General features: G+C 46.5%; 1 protein-coding gene and 2 pseudogenes across 1 annotated transcript; 1 reads left to right on the top strand and 2 right to left on the bottom strand.

The window, feature by feature from the left end:
• Positions 1-578: 578 nt before the first annotated feature.
• LOC135542976 (keratin, type I cytoskeletal 18-like) lies at positions 579-4,019 on the bottom strand (annotated as a pseudogene).
• A 1,417-nt stretch (positions 4,020-5,436) lies between these two features.
• On the top strand, positions 5,437-11,216 carry LOC135542975 (intermediate filament protein ON3-like; annotated as a pseudogene).
• A 5,364-nt stretch (positions 11,217-16,580) lies between these two features.
• LOC135543015 (G-protein coupled bile acid receptor 1-like) lies at positions 16,581-18,270 on the bottom strand. Its single transcript, XM_064970119.1, has one exon. It carries the CDS (start codon positions 18,041-18,043, stop codon positions 16,979-16,981), a length of 1,065 nt encoding a protein of 354 aa, XP_064826191.1. The 5' UTR covers positions 18,044-18,270; the 3' UTR covers positions 16,581-16,978.
• Positions 18,271-20,968: the final 2,698 nt, after the last annotated feature.

Genomic DNA, 20,968 nt, shown 5'->3' with positions numbered 1-20,968 from the left:
GCATCCGCCAACTCCTGGACAGTCTGTGGTGCAACGTGACGTTGGTGGATGGAGCGAGACATGATGTCCCAGATGTGCTCAATTGGATTCAGGTCTAGGGAACGGGCGGGCCAGTCCATAGCATCAATGCCTTCATCTTGCAGGAACTGCTGACACACTCCAGCCACATGAGGTCTAACATTGTCTTGCATTAGGAGGAACCCAGGGCCAACCGCACCAGCATATGGTCTCACAAGGGGTCTGAGGATCTCATCTCGGTACCTAATGGCAGTCAGGCTACCTCTGGCGAGCACATGGAGGGCTGTGCGGCCCCCCAAAGAAATGCCACCCCCACACCATGACTGACCCACCGCCAAACCGGTCATGCTGGAGGATGTTGCAGGCAGCAGAACGTTCTCCACGGTGTCTCCAGACTGTGTCACGTCTGTCACATGTGCTCAGTGTGAACCTGCTTTCATCTGTCAAGAGCACAGGGCGCCAGTGGCAAATTTGCCAATCTTGGTGTTCTCTGGCAAATGCCAAACGTTCTGCACGGTGTTGGGCTGTAAGCACAAACCCCACCTGTGGACGTCGGGCACTCATACCACCGTCATGGAGTCTGTTTCTGACCGTTTGAGCAGACACATGCAAATTTGTGGCCTGCTGGAGGTCATTTTGCAGGGCTCTGGCAGTGCTCCTCCTTGCACAAAGGCGGAGAAAGCGGTCCTGATGCTGGGTTGTTGCCCTCCTACACTGGCCTGTACTGGCCTGTCTCCTGGTAGCGCCTCCATGCTCTGGACACTACGCTGACAGACACAGCAAACCTTCTTGCCACAGTTCGCATTGATTTCCATCCTGGATGAGCTGCACTACCTGAGCCACTTGTGTGGGTTGTAGACTCCGTCTCATGCTACCACTAGAGTGAAAGCACCGCCAGCATTCAAAAATGACCAAAACATCAGCTAGGAAGCATAGGAACTGAGAAGTGGTCTGTGGTCCCCACCTGCAGAACCACTCCTTTATTGGGGGTGTCTTGCTAATTGCCTATAATTTCCACCTGTTGTCTATTCCATTTGCACAACAGCATGTGAAATTTATTGTCAATCAGTGTTGCTTCCTAAGTGGACAGTTTGATTTCACAGAAGTGTGATTGACTTGGAGTTACATTGTGTTGTTTAAGTGTTCCCTTTATTTTTTTGAGCAGTGTATAAGAATAAAGACATTAGGCTGCATCCTGCCTCCTATTTTGATGTGTGCAGAGGGTCCCTGGTTCGCGCCCGAGTATGGGCGAGGGGACAGTCTAAAGTTACACTGTTAAATATGGACAACCCATTTTAAAACATTCTACAACATCGTTCAAATTCATGCAAATGCAGAACACCAAATTCATGAGAATTTGAATGGATTAGAAAAAGCTATAAAGGACAATCAAAATCCATTGGACTCCCCAATAACTGACCAGGAGCTCTATAAGAAACTTCAGGCCCTCAGATTTAAAAAGCATGCGGACCTGATGGCACCCTAAATGAGATGCTCAAACTCACCAGTGCAAAATGTAAATTGGCTATATTAAAACAGTTTAATTTGATCCTGTAGGTTATTTCCCTGACATCTGGAATCAAGGACTCATAACCCAAATCTATAAGAAATTTGACCCTAACAATTACAGAGGCATTTGTATTGAACAGTAACCTGGGAAGGTTTTCTGTAGTATTATAAATGTAAGAGTTCGAAACTTCCTTAATAAGCACAATGTCTTGAGTAAAAGCCAAATTGGATTTATACAAAAACATCGCACGACCAATCAGATTTACACCCTGAGATAAACATGTCCACCAAAATATACGCTTGCTTTATCGACTTCCAAAAACCATTTGATTCTATTTGGCATACAGGACTGTTCTATGAAGTTATTGAAAGTGGCATAATGGGTAAAACATATTACATAATTAGTTCAATGTATACTGGGAATACATTGAGATTCAAAATGGTCCAGAAAATAAATTCTTTAAACAGGGGTGGGTCCTTCGCCAGGGTTGCAATCTGAGCCCTGCGCTCTTCAATATTTAAATCGACAAATTGGCCACTATTCTATAGAAATCCTCAGCCCCTGGTGTTAGCCTCCATAGCCTTGCCATTGAGAAGGGTAGACCCAGGAAAACCTGGCTCTGTGTAGAGGAAAGGCTGTGCAACCACTGCACCACAGGAGAACCTGAGACAGAGCTGCATTTCCTGACAAATTGTCCAAAAATATAATACAATTAGAGAGTTTCCTTTTCCCCAATTTGAAACCCTTATTCAAGGTTTCAAAGACCTCTCTGATGAGAATAGGCTGCCCGTCCTGTTGGGGGAGGACGCAGAGAGCTATGGGTTGGCAGCGCACTACAGTGCATTGCTGCCTGCCGTAAGATGAGTCAGTGTCTGACATACCATATGCTTATTGTTATTGTTCAATGTTGTTAAGGTTATTTTGACCCTTGATTATTGTAGTTACTGCTGTCCCATTGACAATATTGATTATTATTTGAATTATGCTAATATTGTAAATCTTTGGCAATATGTACATTGTTACGTCATGCCAATAAAGGAAATTTAATTAAATTGAATTGAGAGAGAGAGAGAGAGAGAGAGAGAGAGAGAGCGAGATTAATTAAGGAATGAACAAACAAACAAGCAAAGGAATTTGATAATTAATGATCAAACAAACTAATATAGTGTGGTTCATTGATAAGGAAGTAAATCTTCATACCTTGCTCTGGTACCAGTCGTCGGTATCCTTGAGGTTCTTCTTGGCCAGTTTCTCGTACTGGGAGCGGATCTTGTTGAGTGTATCACTCAGGTTGTTGTCCTGGGAGTGAAACTTCACGAGGATGTTGGAGTCCTTGATCTTCTTACGCAGCTCATCAACGTCCTGCATGCAGCAGGGGAGAATACAGTAGTTATTATGGGCTATTTCAAGTAAAATCTGCTCCAGGATCTTCTCTCCCATTCCCAGCTATAAACCTAGCCATTATGAGGTACATCTCAAAACTGTTCCGGGAACAGTGGGTGAATGAGTGTGTGCCCTTACATCCTTATGGTCCTTCTTGAGGAAGGCGAGCTCTTCCTTCACAGACTCAATCTGGCTCTCCAGCTGCATGCGGTTCAGGTTGGTGTCGTCAATCACCTTCTTCAGACCAATCAGGTCCTTCTCCACAGTCTTCCTGACCTGCTTCTCGTTGTCCAGCCTGCAGAGGAGAGGACAGGAGCATGTATCAGTCTCTCTTAGCCCCATACAATGTAAAAAGCAACATTGGGTTTTAGCAAAGACTGCTATATGTAAATGAGCACCATTTTCATATTTTTTTTAAATTATAATGTCATGAATTGAAGGTACTACTAAGTACTTTAAATAGATCTCCAGGTGATAGCATGTCATGTCTCACTTGTTTTTGAAGTCATCATTGGCCAGTTTGGTGTTGTCCATTTGCAGTAACAAGCGTGCATTATCCATGGTCATATCACAGAGCTGAAACCGAGAGAACATGGGCCAGTTATTGAGAATCCAGTAAACACACCAAATGATTCACAGACAGCGATCAAGTGACTATCAGGTGAATAAGCTCAGTTGACATAGACATACAGTACTGTACATTGATCATTTAATGGGCAAAAATGCAGAATAAATCAGTCTAATTAATCATATTAAATAATTAACTGAGTGAAAAATCACCTTCTTCCTGAGGTCATTCAATGGTTTCTCAACCACATCTCAGTCGCGGCCGTTGGGGTCTCCTCTCTTGTCCAAGATGTCCTGAATCTGGTCCTCCAGATCTTTGTTGGCTTCCTCCAGGCTCCTCACCCTGCCCAGGTAGCCGGGCAGACGGTCGTTGAGACCCTTCATGGTCTTCTTATCATCCGGGGGGACCGGGGGCAGGACAGACCTCCTTCGAATTCTCCGGGTCAGAGCGCATGGCGTTCCATAGCCCCTCCAGACTGGCCACAGACACCCTGGAGCCTCTTCCCCCGGCCCCACCGAACATGCTGAAGGCACTGTTCCTAGATATGGCAGTAGTTAGTTGAATGGGTGAGTTGAGAAAGAAAATAGAGAGGCAGTGCAGAACCGATAGTCACCTGTACAGGTAGTGATTGAGAGATGCGAGGGACTGTTGTTATACCACTGCTCAACACCTGAAACTGGCCCCAAAGATACGATTGGCTGTAGTATGTCCAGCACACCCCCGGGCAAACAGGTTTAGAGTAAACATTCAACTTTTCCTTTGTGACTTTGTTGTTTTTGCTATGAAATGTAGAGTTCCACCTTTGATTGGACAGAGGCGGACACCTGAGTGGTGAGGGTTGGTCCTTGCCCACCGTAGAATGGGGTGATAACACCTGGTGAGGGTTGGTCCTTGCCCACCGTAGAATGGGGTGATAACCTGAGAAGAGGTGCCTTTCCCTAAACTCTGAGTCTGATACTTGGACAGAGGCGGACACCTGAGTGGTGAGGGTTGGTCCTTGCCCACCGTAGAATGGGGTGATAACCTGAGAAGAGGTGCCATTCCCTAAACTCTGAGTCTGATACTTGGACAACGGACACCTTGGTGAGGGTTGGTCCTTGCCCACCGTAGAATGGGGTGATAACCTGAGAAGAGGTGCCTTTCCCTAAACTCTGAGTCTGATACTTGAAACTCCTTCTCTCTGTCATTCTGACAAGAACACAAAGACAAGACGTCCAAACCAGGCGGATACAGCAGCCAGTCCGAGAAACACATGTATGGCACTCCTACGTAATTATTTCACCCATATGATATTTGATTTGATGCTTAATTTATGCATTTACTTCCAATTCATTGTGTAATAATTCCATTAGATAGACCCAAAACACATCTTGAGAAAAAACAAATGTATATTTCTAATTATCTACAGGCCTACGTTTTTATACATTCTACTTAACTGTCATTATACTTCATTACCACCTTTCCATAATTAGAAGCCTACCTTCACTAAAATAAGAGCCTCTGTAATCATCCCAGCAGCAGGGTTTATGTAGCCAAAACATCCTACCCAGAGAGAGGTGCTCTAGCAGTCTCATCACCATCACTCACAGCTGTAAAGAAAACCTGTCAGACATAGTCTCCTGCTCTCTGCTCCGCGTTCTGAGCCTCTCTCTTTCTCTCTCTTTCATTCTCTCTCTCTCCATCGATCATAGCCGTTGAAAACGCCCTAAGGTGCCACCTTGTGGCCAATAACAGAATACCATTTCAAAATGGAATTATTTTTAATCTCTTGCAAATTTTCCAAATCTATTCTCTTATTTAGACTTGGATTTAGTCAATATTATATCATATTTTTGTTGGGTTACATTTGTGAGTGTGGGGGCCTATTTGTTGTTAACAGACTATAATGTGAGTATGTTGTAGTGAATCACACATTGGTTCTATATTTAACGGCCATGAGAGTCTGGGTGTAAACCTAATGCATGTTGCTGCCACCCACACAGTGGAAGTATACCCGTGGGCAGATCTGGTGTTGCCCAGTTAGTGTAATGAGACCCTTCATCACTGAGGCTCCACATATGTGCACACGCACGCAAGCACACGCACACACATAATGGCATCCCACAAGACCAACAGTTTGTAGAGTCACTTTTTCAATATCTGTTCAATTCCTGCTAGCAGAGAAGTGGAGGCTTACAGATCTTAACCCACAATCCCCCAGTGACATGAATAAAAATGGATAGGAGTTTTTTCCTTCTATAACTCATTGAAGTTTACTCTGACTGGTTTCAGATGCAACAACCTTGATTGAGTTTCTGATCCAATATCCTCTCTCTCCCTCTCCCTTTAGGTGCAAAACCTGGAGCAGCAGAACAAACAGACAAACAGAAACTGAAGCAGGAGCTGGCCCGCTGCCAGAACGAAGTGGACCAGACACGCAACAAGTCAGTGACTTCACAGAGCCTTCACAGTGACTTCACAGAACCTTCACAGAGCCTTCACAGTGACTTCACAGAACCTTCACAGAGCCTTCACAGTGACTTCACAGAACCTTCACAGAGCCTTCACAGTGACTTCACAGAACCTTCACAGAGCCTTTTGTAGTTAAGAGTTAATAGAATCAAATAGAACAGAATAGAATGGAATACAATCCTAAATAATACAGTGAAATACAATAGAATGGCATTGAATTGGACAACATGCACTGCAAGAGATAGATCTAAATGATGTATGTATCGACCATTTCAGAAAGCCTTAACAAACCACCCCACACCTGATTCCTGTGAAGCAGACCTAGGGAGACAACTAGGACAGTCAATGGTAGAATATCCATCAGAGTTTAGATATTGTACAGGTCACCAGGCCTCCAGGAAATGCCACAGTCCACAACAAGAACCTCATCAGTCTAAAGTGACAAACAGCGTTTTCTCACGCGAGGCTACGGAGCATTTTTCCACCTGGGTTCCCAGGCCTCAAGAGTCGGAGGTGCTAATTCTTTATGCTTACATAAGCCTCTGCCAACTGGGTTGAGTTAAGTATATAAAGGGGAGCTCTGGTGTGCCCTGCACTATGTCGGTGGGGAGAGGTACATTGCCTTGCGAAAGTATTCGGCCCCCTTGAACTTTGTGACCTTTTGCCACATTTCAGGCTTCAAACATAAAGATATAAAACTGTATTTTTTTGTGAAGAATCAACAAGTGGGACACAATCATGAAGTGGAACGACATTTATTGGATATTTCAAACTTTTTTAACAAATCAAAAACTGAAAAATTGGGCGTGCAAAATTATTCAGCCCCTTTACTTTCAGTGCAGCAAACTCTCTCCAGAAGTTCAGTGAGGATCTCTGAATGATTCAATGTTGACCTAAATGACTAATGATGATAAATACAATCCACCTGTGTGTAATCAAGTCTCCGTATAAATGCACATGCACTGTGATAGTCTCAAAGGTCCGTTAAAAGCGCAGAGAGCATCACGAAGAACAAGGAACACACCAGGCAGGTCCGAGATACTGGTGTGAAGAACTTTAAAGCCGGATTTGGATACAAAAAGATTTCCCAAGCTTTAAACATCCCAAGGAGCACTGTGCAAGCGATAATATTGAAATGGAAGGAGTATCAGACCACTGCAAATCTACCAAGACCTGGCCGTCCCGCTAAACTTTCAGCTCATACAAGGTGAAGACTGATCAGAGATGCAGCCAAGAGGCCCATGATCACTCTGGATGAACTGCAGAGATCTACAGCTGAGGTGGGAGACTCTGTCCATAGGACAACAATCAGTCGTATATTGCACAAATCTGGCCTTTATGGAAGAGTGGCAAGAAGAAAGCCATTTCTTAAAGATATCCATAAAAAGTGTTGTTTAAAGTTTGCCACAAGCCACCTGGGAGACACACCAAACATGTGGAAGAAGGTGCTCTGGTCAGATGAAACCAAAATTGAACTTTTTGGCAACAATGCAAAACGTTATGTTTGGCGTAAAAGCAACACAGCTCATCACCCTGAACACACCAACCCCACTGTCAAACATGGTGGTGGCAGTATCATGGTTTGGGCCTGGTTTGGGCCTGCTTTTCTTCAGCAGGGACAGGGAATTCCGGAAGAAAACCTGATGGAGTCTGCAAAAGACCTGAGACTAGGACGGAGATTTGTCTTCCAACAAGACAATGATCCAAAACATAAAGCAAAATCTACAATGGAATGGTTCAAAAATAAACATATCCAGGTGTTAGAATGGCCAAGTCAAAGTCCAGACCTGAATCCAATTGAGAATCTGTGGAAAGAACTGAAAACTGCTGTTCACAAATGCTCTCCATCCAACCTCACTGAGCTCGAGCTGTTTTGCAAGGAGGAATGGGAAACAATTTCAGTCTCTCGATGTGCAAAACTGATAGAGACATACCCCAAGCGACTTACAGCTGTAATCGCAGCAAAAGGTGGCGCTACAAAGTATTAACTTAAGGGGGCTGAATAATTTTGCACGCCCAATTTTTCAGTTTTTGATTTGTTCAAAAAGTTTGAAATATCCAAGAAATGTCGTTCCACTTCATGATTGTGTCCCACTTGTTGTTGATTCTTCACACAAAAAATACAGTTTTATATCTATGTTTGAAGCCTGAAATGTGGCAAAAGTTTGCAAAGTTCAAGGGGGCTGAATACTTTCGCAAGGCACTGTAAATGTACTGTAGTCAGTGTACACTCCCCAGCCCCTCTACTCCGCTCTACCCCCTAACCATGGGCCTCTGTGTTACACAGTACCCACAGACATGGCTCTGAGAGTGGAGAAAATGTGGAACCTTTAGGGACCTGGGCTCATTCATCACATCCATCCTGGGCTCTTACCCAGTCTGGATCAGCTCAACACAGGAATGCTATGCTAGGGTGTCTGTCTGACTTGGGGGGGGTGAGAGGGAAACAAAGCTGCAGATGGTCTGACAGTAGGATGATAAATTGACATGTCAGTCAAAGGGGTTTAAGGATGTGTGTGGTGTGTCGTGGTGTGGTGTGTCGTGGTGTCTTGTGTCTGTGGTTGTGGTGTGTCGTGTCATGTCGTGGTGTGGTGTGTCGTGCGCACAGGTGTGTGCGCTCACCTGAGCTCCCATCTCAGTCATATCATACCTGGGCGGCAGGTAGCCTAGAGGTTAAGAGCATTGGGCCTGTAACCAAGGTTGCTGGTTTGAATCTCCAAGCCAATTAGGTGAAAAATCTGTCTGTGCCCTTGAGCAAGGAACTTAACCCTCATTTCTCCTGTAAGTCGCTCTGGATAAGAGCGTCTGCTAAATGACTCAAATGTAAAATATCAAAACAACAACGTCCTCTTCATTATCCACTCTGTGGTCCTCCAGGTACCAGGATGAGATCCAGAAGAAGTCGGATCTGGAGAATGACTTTGTGATCAACAAGAAGGTTGTGGATGAGGGCCACCTGGCAGCAGTGGATCTGGCTCTGGAACTGGAGGACCTGATGGGAGAACTGGACTTCCTGAGGCGGGGCTATGAGGACGTAGGCTGACTGACACACCCATCGGCGAATCAGAGGCTCGGTGGAACCGGAACCATATATAGCTAACATGGAGTCCAGTGTAAAAGTTTGCCAAACTCTCTTTTACTGCATGGCGCTGTGTGGAACTATTGCAACTTACACCTACCCAGTGCACAAACCATCTCAAATCTGCCAACTAGGGCAGAGCGAAGGAGGCAGTTACCTGGAATGAGACGCAGCCCAGATCTCCTGCTCTTTCCCCTTTTTCTCCCCAATTTCGTGGTATCCAATTGGTAGTTACAGTCTTGTCCCATCGCTGCAACTCCCATATGGACTCGGGAGAGGCGAAAGTCGAGAGCCGTGTGTCCCCCGAAATACAACCCTGCCAAGCCACACTGCTTCTTGACACAATGCCCACTTAACCCGGAAGCCAGCCGCACCAATGTGTCGAAGAAAACACTGTACAACTGGCGACCGTGACCCCGTGCATTGCGCCCAGGTCGCCACAAGACTTGCTAGTGCGCGATAGGACAAGAACATCCCTGCCAGCCAAACCCTCCCCAAATTGTGCGCCGCCCCATGGCTCTCCCGATCCTGGCCGGCTGCGACAGAGCCTGGACTCGAGCCAGGATCTCTAGAGGCACAGCTAGCATTGCATTGCAGTGCCTTAGACCAGTGCGCCACTCGGGAGGCCCAGATCTCCTTCTCTAATGTAGTATTGTTGTCCTGGCTGTGGTGTGACAGGAGCTGGAGGAGCTGGAGTCTCATATCCAGAATGAGATGGTGGTCTTGAAGGAGAGCAACAAGAGATCTCTAGACATGGACGAGATCATCGACAGCGTCAAGAAACAGTACGCGGACATGGCCTCCCGTGCCAGAGAGGAGTGGGTGGTGGGTGAGTGGTGAGTGGTGAGTGGTGGTTGGGGTGAGTGGTGAGTGGTGGTTGGGGTGAGTGGTGATTGTGGTGACTGGTGAGTGGTGGTTGGGGTGAGTGGTGATTGGGGTGAGTGGTGAGTGGTGGTGGTGAGTGGTGGTTGTGGTGAGTGGTGGTTGGGGTGAGTGGGCCGGGCGCAGTGCGCTCTCACCAAGGTTGCCAGGTGCACGGTGTTTCCTCCGACACATTGGTGCGGCTGGCTTCCAGGTTGGATGCGCGCAGTGTTAAGAAGCAGTGTGGCTTGGTTGGGTTGTGTATCGGAGGACGCATGACTTTCAACCTTCGTCTCTCCCGAGCCCGTACGGGAGTTGTAGCGATGAGACAAGATAGTAGCTACTACAACAATTGGATACCACGAAATTGGTGAGAAAAAAGGGTAAAAATTCAAATAATAAATAAAGAGAATAACTTTTGTTTTGCAATTAATCACAGTTACACATCAGAGCCACACACACCAACATTATGTATCACAGTAAATGATGTTGACGATGCAACAAGAGTGATGACTATCTTAAATATATTCACTGATTCCCCTCTATCCTTTCTCCCTTCCTCCCTCCCTCCCCTCTCCTCCCTCTCTCTTTCTCCCTCTCTCCTCCCCCTCTCAGATGGATGACATAGTGCTGACAGCAGAGCAGTATGAGCAGGATGTACGTGATGTGAAGAAGGAGATTGCTGACATGCTTCGTCTAATACAGAGACTGTAGGCCGAGCTGGAGACCCTCAAGAAGCAGGTGAAACGCTCTTGCACGCATACATACGCACGCACGCACGACACACACACACACACACACACACACACTGTCCCCCCTCCCTTTACCCCTCTCTCTGACCCTCTCTCCCTGACCCTCTCCCTCCGACCCTTTCCCTCTGACCCTCCCTCCCTCTCTTCCCCTGTTCAGAAAATAGTTGTTGAGAAGGACATTGAGGATGTGGAGGTGGATGGGCAGAATGCGTTGGAGCAGGCCAGGGATAATATTGTTGCGCTGGAAGACGCTCTCCGCAGGGCCAAGCAGGACATGGCCCGTCAGGTCAGGGAGTACCAGGAACTGATGAACCTCAAACTGGCCCTGGACATTGAGATCGCCACCTACAGGAAGCTACTGGAGGGAGAGGAGATTAGGTGAGTGGCACAGGGGAGGACCGGGGGGGGGAGTGTGTGAAGTGACAGGGGATGTAGGGGGGTGTGTGTGTGTGTGTGTGTGTGTGTGTGTGTGTGTGTGTGTGAGTGAGAGAGAGAGGTATCCTGCCTATACTTAGCCCGTATTCTCTCTGTCATGTCAGAATGAATGACCATATACGTCAGCAAGGAAGGAGCTCTTCTTATTCCCTCCAGTGATTCACTCTCTTCTTCATTAGTTTATTTAACCTTCGAACCTCTAGGTAGCATCTACATGATACTTTCCTCTTCAGAGTAGCAGTGGTGGAAAACGTACACAATTTTCATACTTGAGTCAAAGTAAAGATACCTTAAAAGAAAATAACTAAAGTAAAAGTAAACGTCACCCAGTAAAACACTACTTGAGTAAAAATGTTAAAATATTTGGTTTTAAATGTACTTAAGTATCAATAGTAAAAGTATAAATCATTTTAAAATTCCTTATATTAAGCAAACCAGACAACACGATTTTCATGTTTTTAAAATGTACGGTTAGCCAGACACACACTCCAACACTCAGACATAATTTACAAACAAAGCATTTGTGTTTAGTGAGTCTGCCAGATCAGAGGCAGTAGGGATGACCAGGGATGTTCTCTTGTTAAGTGCGTGAATTAGACAATTGTCCTGTCCTGCTAAGCATTAAACACGTAACAGAAAATGTAAAAAGTACATTATTTTCTTTAGGAATGTAGTTGAGTAAATGTAAAAGTTGTAAAAAAAATAGAAATAGTAAAGTACAGATACCCCAAACAACTAATTAAGTAGTACTTAAAAGTATTTTTACTTAAGTAATTTACACCACTGCCGAGTAGTTATTTCCCATCCTCAGTAAATGTGTAGAAGGGTGAGTAAGAAGAGAAAGATCCGATAGGAAGGAACTGTGACCTGTGTTGTGTCCTGGTCTGTGTGTCCTACTAAAATCAAATCATATCTCTTTTGCTCAGATTACTAAAACAAATCGACCAATCCCAGTTCTTGCTTGCACGCAGACATTGATTTGCCTTCGAAGCCCCTCCTGACTCTGAAGCCCCTCCCATTAGATGCCGGTGGCCCCCCAACCAGCCCCAGGAAGCGTCTGCTGATCAGAATTGAGGTGGAGGCGGGCAGGGTCATGTCCAAGAGCTTGCACTACTCCGACAATTAACCAAGCCCACCGTCACTCTGCTGTTGCTATAGTAACACGGTGTTATTCCTCTTTCTCTCTCTTTTCCATCGAAAAACATTGCAGAGTCTTTTGTTTTACATTAAAGTCATTGTTTAATAAGCTACGGTTGTTAAATCTACTAACTTTGTTTTCAACTGCAGTTCAAAGACCATGTGCAACAGTAACAGGAGCTCTTACCAAATGTGTCCTGTGCTCTTTTTCATTATGCTTGTGGTGGGAGAATTTATCTGTGCTCTCTTGTGCTCGTGTGACTGGGAAGGCCATGTCCTCCAAAGCTTGAATGTCACTGAACCAGGTCCAAAATAAAAAGAGAAAATATGAAGGAACCAAATATGTGTATGGTTTGTTTCAGGAGTATGTCTGTCACCAGATACAACTCAACCCTGAACTCGAGGTATACATGGGCCTATTGTCACCACACAGACAGAGATAGACCTCCTACAACCCCCTGAACTCAAGGTATACATGGACCTATTGTCACCACACAGACAGAGATAGACCTCCTACAACCCCCTGAACTCAAGGTATACATGGACCTATTGTCACCACACAGACAGAGATGGGCCTCCTACAACCCCCTGAACTCAAGGTATACATGGGCCTATTGTCACCACACAGACAGAGATAGACCTCCTACAACCCCTGAACTCAAGGTATACATGGACCTATTGTCACCACACAGACAGAGATAGACCTCCTACAACCCCCTGAACTCAAGGTATACATGGGCCTATTGTCACCACACAGACAGAGATAGACCTCCTACAACCCCCTGAACTCAAGGTATACATGGACCTATTGTCACCACACAGACAGAGATAGACCTCCTACAACCCCCTGAACTCAAGGTATACATGGACCTATTGTCACCACACAGACAGAGATAGACCTCCTACAACCCCCTGAACTCAAGGTATACATGGACCTATTGTCACCACACAGACAGAGATAGACCTCCTACAACCCCCTGAACTCAAGGTATACATGGACCTATTGTCACCACACAGACAGAGATGGGCCTCCTACAACCCCCTGAACTCAAGGTATACATGGAACCTATTGTCACCACACAGACAGAGATAGACCTCCTACAACCCCCTGAACTCAAGGTATACATGGACCTATTGTCACCACACAGACAGAGATAGACCTCCTACAACCCCCTGAACTCGAGGTATACATGGGCCTATTGTCACCACACAGACAGAGATAGACCTCCTACAACCCCCTGAACTCAAGGTATACATGGGCCTATTGTCACCACACAGACAGAGATAGACCTCCTACAACCCCCTGAACTCAAGGTATACATGGACCTATTGTCACCACACAGACAGAGATAGACCTCCTACAACCCCCTGAACTCAAGGTATACATGGACCTATTGTCACCACACAGACAGAGATAGACCTCCTACAACCCCCTGAACTCAAGGTATACATGGGCCTATTGTCACCACACAGACAGAGATAGACCTCCTACAACCCCCTGAACTCAAGGTATACATGGGCCTATTGTCACCACACAGACAGAGATAGACCTCCTACAACCCCCTGAACTCAAGGTATACATAGACCTATTGTCACCACACAGACAGAGATAGACCTCCTACAACCCCTGAACTCGAGGTATACATGGGCCTATTGTCACCACACAGACAGAGATAGACCTCCTACAACCCCCTGAACTCAAGGTATACATAGACCTATTGTCACCACACAGACAGAGATAGACCTCCTACAACCCCCTGAACTCGAGGTATACATAGACCTATTGTCACCACACAGACAGAGATAGACCTCCTACAACCCCCTGAACTCAAGGTATACATGGGCCTATTGTCACCACACAGACAGAGATAGACCTCCTACAACCCCCTGAACTCACCCATGGGCCTATTGTCACCACACAGACAGAGATAGACCCCTACAACCCCCTGAACTCAAGGTATACATCGACCTATTGTCACCACACAGACAGAGATAGACCTCCTACAACCCCTGAACTCGAGGTATACATGGGCCTATTGTCACCACACAGACAGAGATAGACCTCCTACAACCCCCTGAACTCGAGGTATACATGGGCCTATTGTCACCACACAGACAGAGATAGACAACCCCCTGAACTCAAGGTATACATGGGCCTATTGTCACCACACAGACAGAGATAGACCTCCTACAACCCCCTGAACTCGAGGTATACATGGGCCTATTGTCACCACACAGACAGAGATAGACAGACCTCCTACAACCCCGGGACCACCACTGTCGTCATATAACTACTTACATTCAGTATCTCCTTTTGATGAAAACAACTGTCGAATTTGACAACGGTCATGGTAAACACTAGCATGAGGACCCTTTCTCATTTAGTGTTCAAAGTAAAGACTGTAGTTCCATGTGGTATACAGGCTGTTCTGGGTGGATGGAGATAAGATAGTGAAAGAAAGAAAGAAAGAGAGAGAAACACACACAGAGAGAGAGAGACACAGAGCGACCGAGAGAGAGAAACACACACACAGAGAGAGAGAGACAGAGAGAGAGACGGAGAGAGATAGAGAGAGAGAGACAGAGAGAGAGAGAGAGAGAGAGAGACAGAGAGAGAGACAGAGAGAGAGAGAGAGAGAGAGACAGAGAGACAGACAGAGAGAGAGACAGAGAGAGAGACAGAGAGAGAGACAGAGAGAGAGACACAGAGAGAGACACAGAGAGACAGAGAGAGAGACACACAGAGAGAGAGAGAGAGACACACAGAGAGAGAAAGCGACACACAGAGAGCGACACACACTGCTCGGTCACTTACCATATTTCACTCCATCACTCCTCCTTCTCTCGCACACACACTCAGACAAATGCAACACACATACACACACTAACAAAAAGGCATACACACACACACAGTATCACAGTATTGTACATAAAAAATTCTGACCCCATGTTTATAATCTGTCTCTCTCAACGTCATGTAGAAATTCAGACCTTTTATAGTTACACATGGCTGGCTCTTACCCTTAACTCTCTCTCACGCTCTTGTCTATTTGAAAAGATGTTTACACGTCAAATAGTTAGTGTGAATAGTCACACTAAAGTTCTCTTGTTTTCCCCATATGCACGAGTTTCAACAAAGACATAGAAAATGTATACTTGATTTGCCGAGTAGGCAATAAAGTAGCGTTATAAACTTTGCACATTAAACTGTGAATATGACCAACCCTGTTTGAGGGCTATTAGAAATCAGTAGATAAAACAGTCTTCCTTCAAGGATTCTTAGCACACTGATACAGACTTACAAATAGGCAGACAATGAAAGAACCATTCTTGTTTTCACTTCAATTTTGGAACGATGATTATCTTCCCAGATATGGTGTAACCTAAAGAACTTCAGTTCCTGTCTGGCTCTTTTCAAATGTGATCTAAATATTAGAATCTCAGGGGTCTAATCACTCCCATGTGTTCCAGATGTATTTTGGACTGCGGAGGAGCACAGAGCACACCCCTCTCTCCCCTGTTCAGAGCACATACCAGCACCAGATAAAGACTATGGAGGGGGAGAAAGTGTGTGTGTGTGTGAGAGAGAAAGAGAGAGTGAGAAAGGAGACAGATATGGGAAAGAGAGAGAGAAAGATAGGTGGAGGGATGGATGGGAGAGAGAGAGAGAGAGAGAGAGAGAGAGAGAGAGCGAGATAGGTAGAGGGAGGGATGCAGGGAGAGAGAGAGAGAGAGAGATAGGTAGAGGGAGGGATGCAGGGAGAGAGAGAGAAAGGAGACAGATATGGGAAAGAGAGAGAGAGAGAGAGAGGGTAGAGGGAGGGATGGAGGGAGAGAGAGAGAAAGAAAAAGATAGGTAGAGGGAGGGATGGAGAGAGAGAGAGAAAAGGAGACAGATGGGAAAGAGAGAGAGAGAGAGAAAGATAGGTAGAGGGAGTGATGGAGGGAGAGAGAAAGGAGACAGAGATGGGAAAGAGAGAGAGAGAAAGATAGGTAGAGGGAGGGAGGGATGGAGGGAGAGAGAGAGAAAGAAAGATAGGTAGAGGGAGGGAGGGATGGAGGGAGAGAGAGAGAAAGAAAGATAGGTAGAGGGAGGGATGGAGGGAGAGAGAGAGAGAAAGGAGACAGATGTGAAAGAGAGAAAGAAAGATAGGTAGAGGGAGGGATGGAGGGAGAGAGGGGGAAAGAGAGCGAGTGAGAGAGAGAGAAAGATAGAGGGGGAGAGAAAGAGAGAGAGGGAGAGAGAAAAAGGGAGAGAGAGAACGAGAAGGGGAAGAGATGAGATGCTGTAGTAATTGGAGTAGTCAATTAGATCCATCTTAATTCTACCCATCTGCTCTTTTCATATCCAAATGAGCCCAGTTCATCATCGTAGAGGTCTCTGTTGATAATTCATAACATTATGTTTCTCTCTAATGGATTCAATCAACTTGAAAAATAGAAAGATTGGTGACTTTTACAGTGATTGTTTTGAATTTATTATGACTACCCAAGTAGTGTACACATGTATACTGATGGCTTTAAACATAACGCACTCAATGGCCCCAGTGGCAAGAGTCACACATGCTGTGACTATAAACTGACAGACATGGGAGAGGTGGGGCAACCCTACCAGTCCTGCACCTCGAATTGGGTCTTTCTGCTACTCCCTTACAGCTAGAGTCCACAGACTCGGGGCGCCACTGCCCTCATCCAGGAGGATACTTCATCATCTATATGCTATGATCCCCATTTATAATCCCACACGTCCATCCCCAAAGTGAGAGCAGTCCTGTCCTGGCTACTCAGAGAGCCATATCCTCAGAGTCCTGTCTCCTCCTCCATCTGTCTCGGAGTTTATGGAGGAGTTTCCTCACCGGGTCCGTGTACTGCCTGTTGGCCAGCCCCAGGACCAGCGGCATCACTGCCATGCTCCCGATCCCCGTGCACGACAGCACGATGTGTGTGGTGGAGTTCCCACGCGTCTCCTTGCTGAGCAGAAACGCCACGCAGACGTGTATGTAGATGATGTAGGGCACCCAGCAGGCCAGGAAGGTCAGTGACACGGCGGCCACGCACCGCGTGTAGCGGAGGTTGAGCCGCTGCTCCCGTTCCGAGGCCTGACCGCCCCCCCTGGTCGCCACAGAGCGGTGCAGCCGGCAGATGTCCTTCATCTGGCCCCGGGTGATCCACAGCACACGCCCCGTCATGCCCGCGATGGACAGGATGGCAGGTGCCAGCAGCCCGTACACCTCGAGGTAGATGAAGGCGTTGGGGAAGACCCGTCTGTAAGAGCAGCACTCAGAGCCGACCGGCGCCGCTACCGCTGCCACCACGGTGGAACAGTTCACCGGCACACCCGTGTCGTTAAACGAGCAGCAGCCGTTCCACCCTGGGCCGGCCCGGTTGTTCCAGCCGAAGGCGGGCAGGGAGGCGTAGAGCAGTGGCGGCGCCCACACGGCGAGCAGCACCAGCGGGAAGTGGCGGTGAACCCAGAAGCTACTATAATGTAACGGACTCATGATGCACATGTATCTCTCATAATGAACTATCACCAGGTTAAACAGGAACGCCAGGAACAAGAAATTAGGAAAAATATGAACCAGGAGACAGGAGCTAAAACTCAGCGGACGGTTGAGTCCCATCCAGGGGATGAACGGCAGGGCCACGCCTGTACACAGGTCAGCCACTAGCAGGCTCAGGAAGAAGTAGTTTGGGGTGTTGTAGAGCTGACGGTTACAGGAGATGCCCAGGATGATGACCAGGTTGGCCAGGATGATGGCGGTGGACAGGGGCACGGTGATGGCGTAGATGAGACGTGCCTCCGACAGCAGCGGCCGCACAGCAGAGTCATTGGCCAGGTCATCCATGGCTGCGCTTGCGGTGGTTGTGTTCTTCCACAGTTGTCCTTAGTGTGCCAGACCTTTGCCCCCACTGCTACGGAGACTTCCACAGCTCCCATTAAACTGCAGGAAGCCTGGGTGAAGACAGACAGAATACAGTGAGACCAGAAGTCATGGAGCATGATATATTCAGAGCTCAAAAACAAACTGCCTGTTAGTCGCTCTGGATAAGAATGTTGGCTAAATGACCGACATGTAAATGTAAACGCAAACTGCTCTCTGGTCTAGAGACCATATGTGTCACGTTCTGACCTTAGTTCCTTTGTTTTGTCCTTGTTTCAGTATGTTCAGGGTGTGAGTTTGGGTGGGCAGTCTGTTTGTTTTTATCTATGTTGTACTTTGCGTTTGGCCTGGTATGGTTCTCAATCAGAGGCAGGTGTTGTTAGTTGTCTCTGACTGAGAATCATACTTAGGTAGCCTTTTTCCACCTGTGTTTTGTGGGTGTTAATTTTCTGTTTTGTGTGTCATCACTAGACTAAGGTCAGAACGTGACAGTACCCCCCCCCCCCCCAAGGGGCGGACTCCGGCCGCAAAACCTGAACCTGTAGGGGAGGGTCTGGGTGGGCTCTGGCAGCTCCTGGCTGACTGACGGCTCTGGCAGCTCCTGGCTGACTGACGGCTCTGGCAGCTCCTGGCTGACTGACGGCTCTGGCAGCTCCTGGCTGGCGGGCGGCTCTGGCAGCTCAGGACAGACGGGAGACTCTGGCAGCTCAGGACAGACGGGAGACTCTGGCAGGTCAGGACAGACGGGAGACTCTGGCAGCTCAGGACAGACGGGAGACTCTGGCAGCTCAGGACAGACGGGAGACTCTGGCAGCTCAGGACAGACGGGAGACTCAATGGTATTAATTGATCAACAAATCGGGCAGAAAAGAGTCCCAGCAGTACATCAGGGCTTGAGGGTCTGTAATTGAATAACCCTAGTTTATTGGTTAAATGGCCTATTTAGGTAAAACACAGTGTGTTCGTGTTCTGTCTCTCCACTTGTAGATAGATGTACGTAGATGTTATCTCTTTAAACACAATTACAACAGTCATCATGGCCGCAGGATTGCTGTTTCCTCTCCATTGCCCCAGCGTAAGAGAGAGGAATGTTTAAAAGACGAGTGTCTTTCTTCCTGCAGACTGCTGCGGTTCACGTAGATTGATCCCAAAGGAAATGTAATATCAAGCCTTTGGTCTGAATAGGCAGGAAGAAAGAAGGACAACAACTGAGGGGGTTGACAAAATGAAAGCCCTACATTACTGTGTATGACAGGCAATCATATTTGGATAGGGGGGTAGAGATGTCAAAATGAAAGCCCTACATTACTGTGTATGACAGGCAATCATATTTGGGGGGGGGGGGGGTAGAGTTGACACAATGAAAGCCCTATATTGCTGTGTATGTCAGGTAATCATATTTGGATGGAGGGGTAGAGATGACAAAATGAAAGCCCTACATTACTGTGTATGACAGGCAACCATATTTGGGGGGGGGGGGTAGAGTTGACACAATGAAAGCCCTATATTACTGTATATGCTATACATTTCTATCTGAATGTTTTGATAGAAATATAATGGATATATTCTATATGACAAGCAATTGCATATACTCTAGCTAAATGTATTTGTTTTGTAAGCTTGCACACTTCACTCTTAGAAAGAAATGTACTGTCAAGAACCTAAAAGGGTTATTGGACTGTCCCCATAGGCAAACCCTTTGAAGAACCCTTTTGCTTCCAGGTAGAACCCCTTTGAGTTCCAGGTAGGACCCTTTCCACAGAAGGTTCTACATGGAACCAAAAAGGGTTCTCCTATGAGGACAACCAAAGAACCCTTTTGGAACCCTTTTTTCCAAGAGTGTACTGAACAGACCCCATCAGGTCAGACTCTGTGGTTAGTTATTAAACACCTTCTTTAGGCTTCTGTCATTTCTGGACCCAGCTGGTTGAGGGTCCAGTATCTAGACAAGCACAACTAATGCAGGGTTGTAGAAAGTGACACCACACTGGAAAAAGCTAAGCGTCCCTAGATACATTGTCTCACATACAGTAACACCCTCATGTACAGATGCAGAATCTTAATTTGATCACGCATTTGTAGCTGAGAATTTTCTTGCAAACCTGTAGTGTATTCAAGGTTTAAAAAGGCTTCTAAAGTATGTAATTTCCACTTTAAAATGCCAGACTTGATTTGAACAGATTTGAACAGATGGCTCTCTAAAAAAGACCACATATGCAGCTAAAGTGAAGGACTATGGTGAAAACAGTGGTTGAAGCCTTAGCGGGGAGACAACTTCATTTGTAGCTCATTTATGAGCTGAATGGCCCGGCTGCTATGGTGAAAACAGTGGTTGAAGCCTTAGCGGGGAGACAACTTCATTTGTAGCTCATTTATGAGCTGAATGGCCTTAGCGGGGAGACAACTGCTATGGTGAAAACAGTGGTTGAAGCCTTAGCGGGGAGACAACTTCATTTGTAGCTCATTTATGAGCTGAATGGCCCGGCTGCTATGGTGAAAACAGTGGTTGAAGCCTTAGAGGGGAGACAACTTCATTTGTAGCTCATTTATGAGCTGAATGGCCCGGCTGCTATGGTGAAAACAGTGGTTGAAGCCTTAGCGGGGAGACAACTTCATTTGTAGCTCATTTATGAGCTGAATGGCCCGGCTGCTATGGTGAAAACAGTGGTTGAAGCCTTAGCTGGAAGAACCGTTGCTTTTCCATTGTTGTTTTTTCGTTGCACTTGCATTCAGTAGCATCTATGAATCATATTGTACACGGGTGGTTTCTAATGTTGTGAGATTCTCGCTAGTGTTTACAGAACAACTGGTTCTGAGAGATTAGGATCAGGAGCTGCAATTGTAACGTTAAGCAACTGTAACAAAATGGATGACTGCAGTGTAGCCACT

The sequence above is a fragment of the Oncorhynchus masou genome, chromosome 7 (genome assembly GCF_036934945.1).
Source record: "Oncorhynchus masou masou isolate Uvic2021 chromosome 7, UVic_Omas_1.1, whole genome shotgun sequence".
Classification (NCBI taxonomy): Eukaryota; Metazoa; Chordata; class Actinopteri; order Salmoniformes; family Salmonidae; genus Oncorhynchus; species Oncorhynchus masou.
The sequence above is the reverse complement of the archived record's forward strand: the minus strand, read 5'-3'. Positions and strand labels throughout refer to the sequence as shown.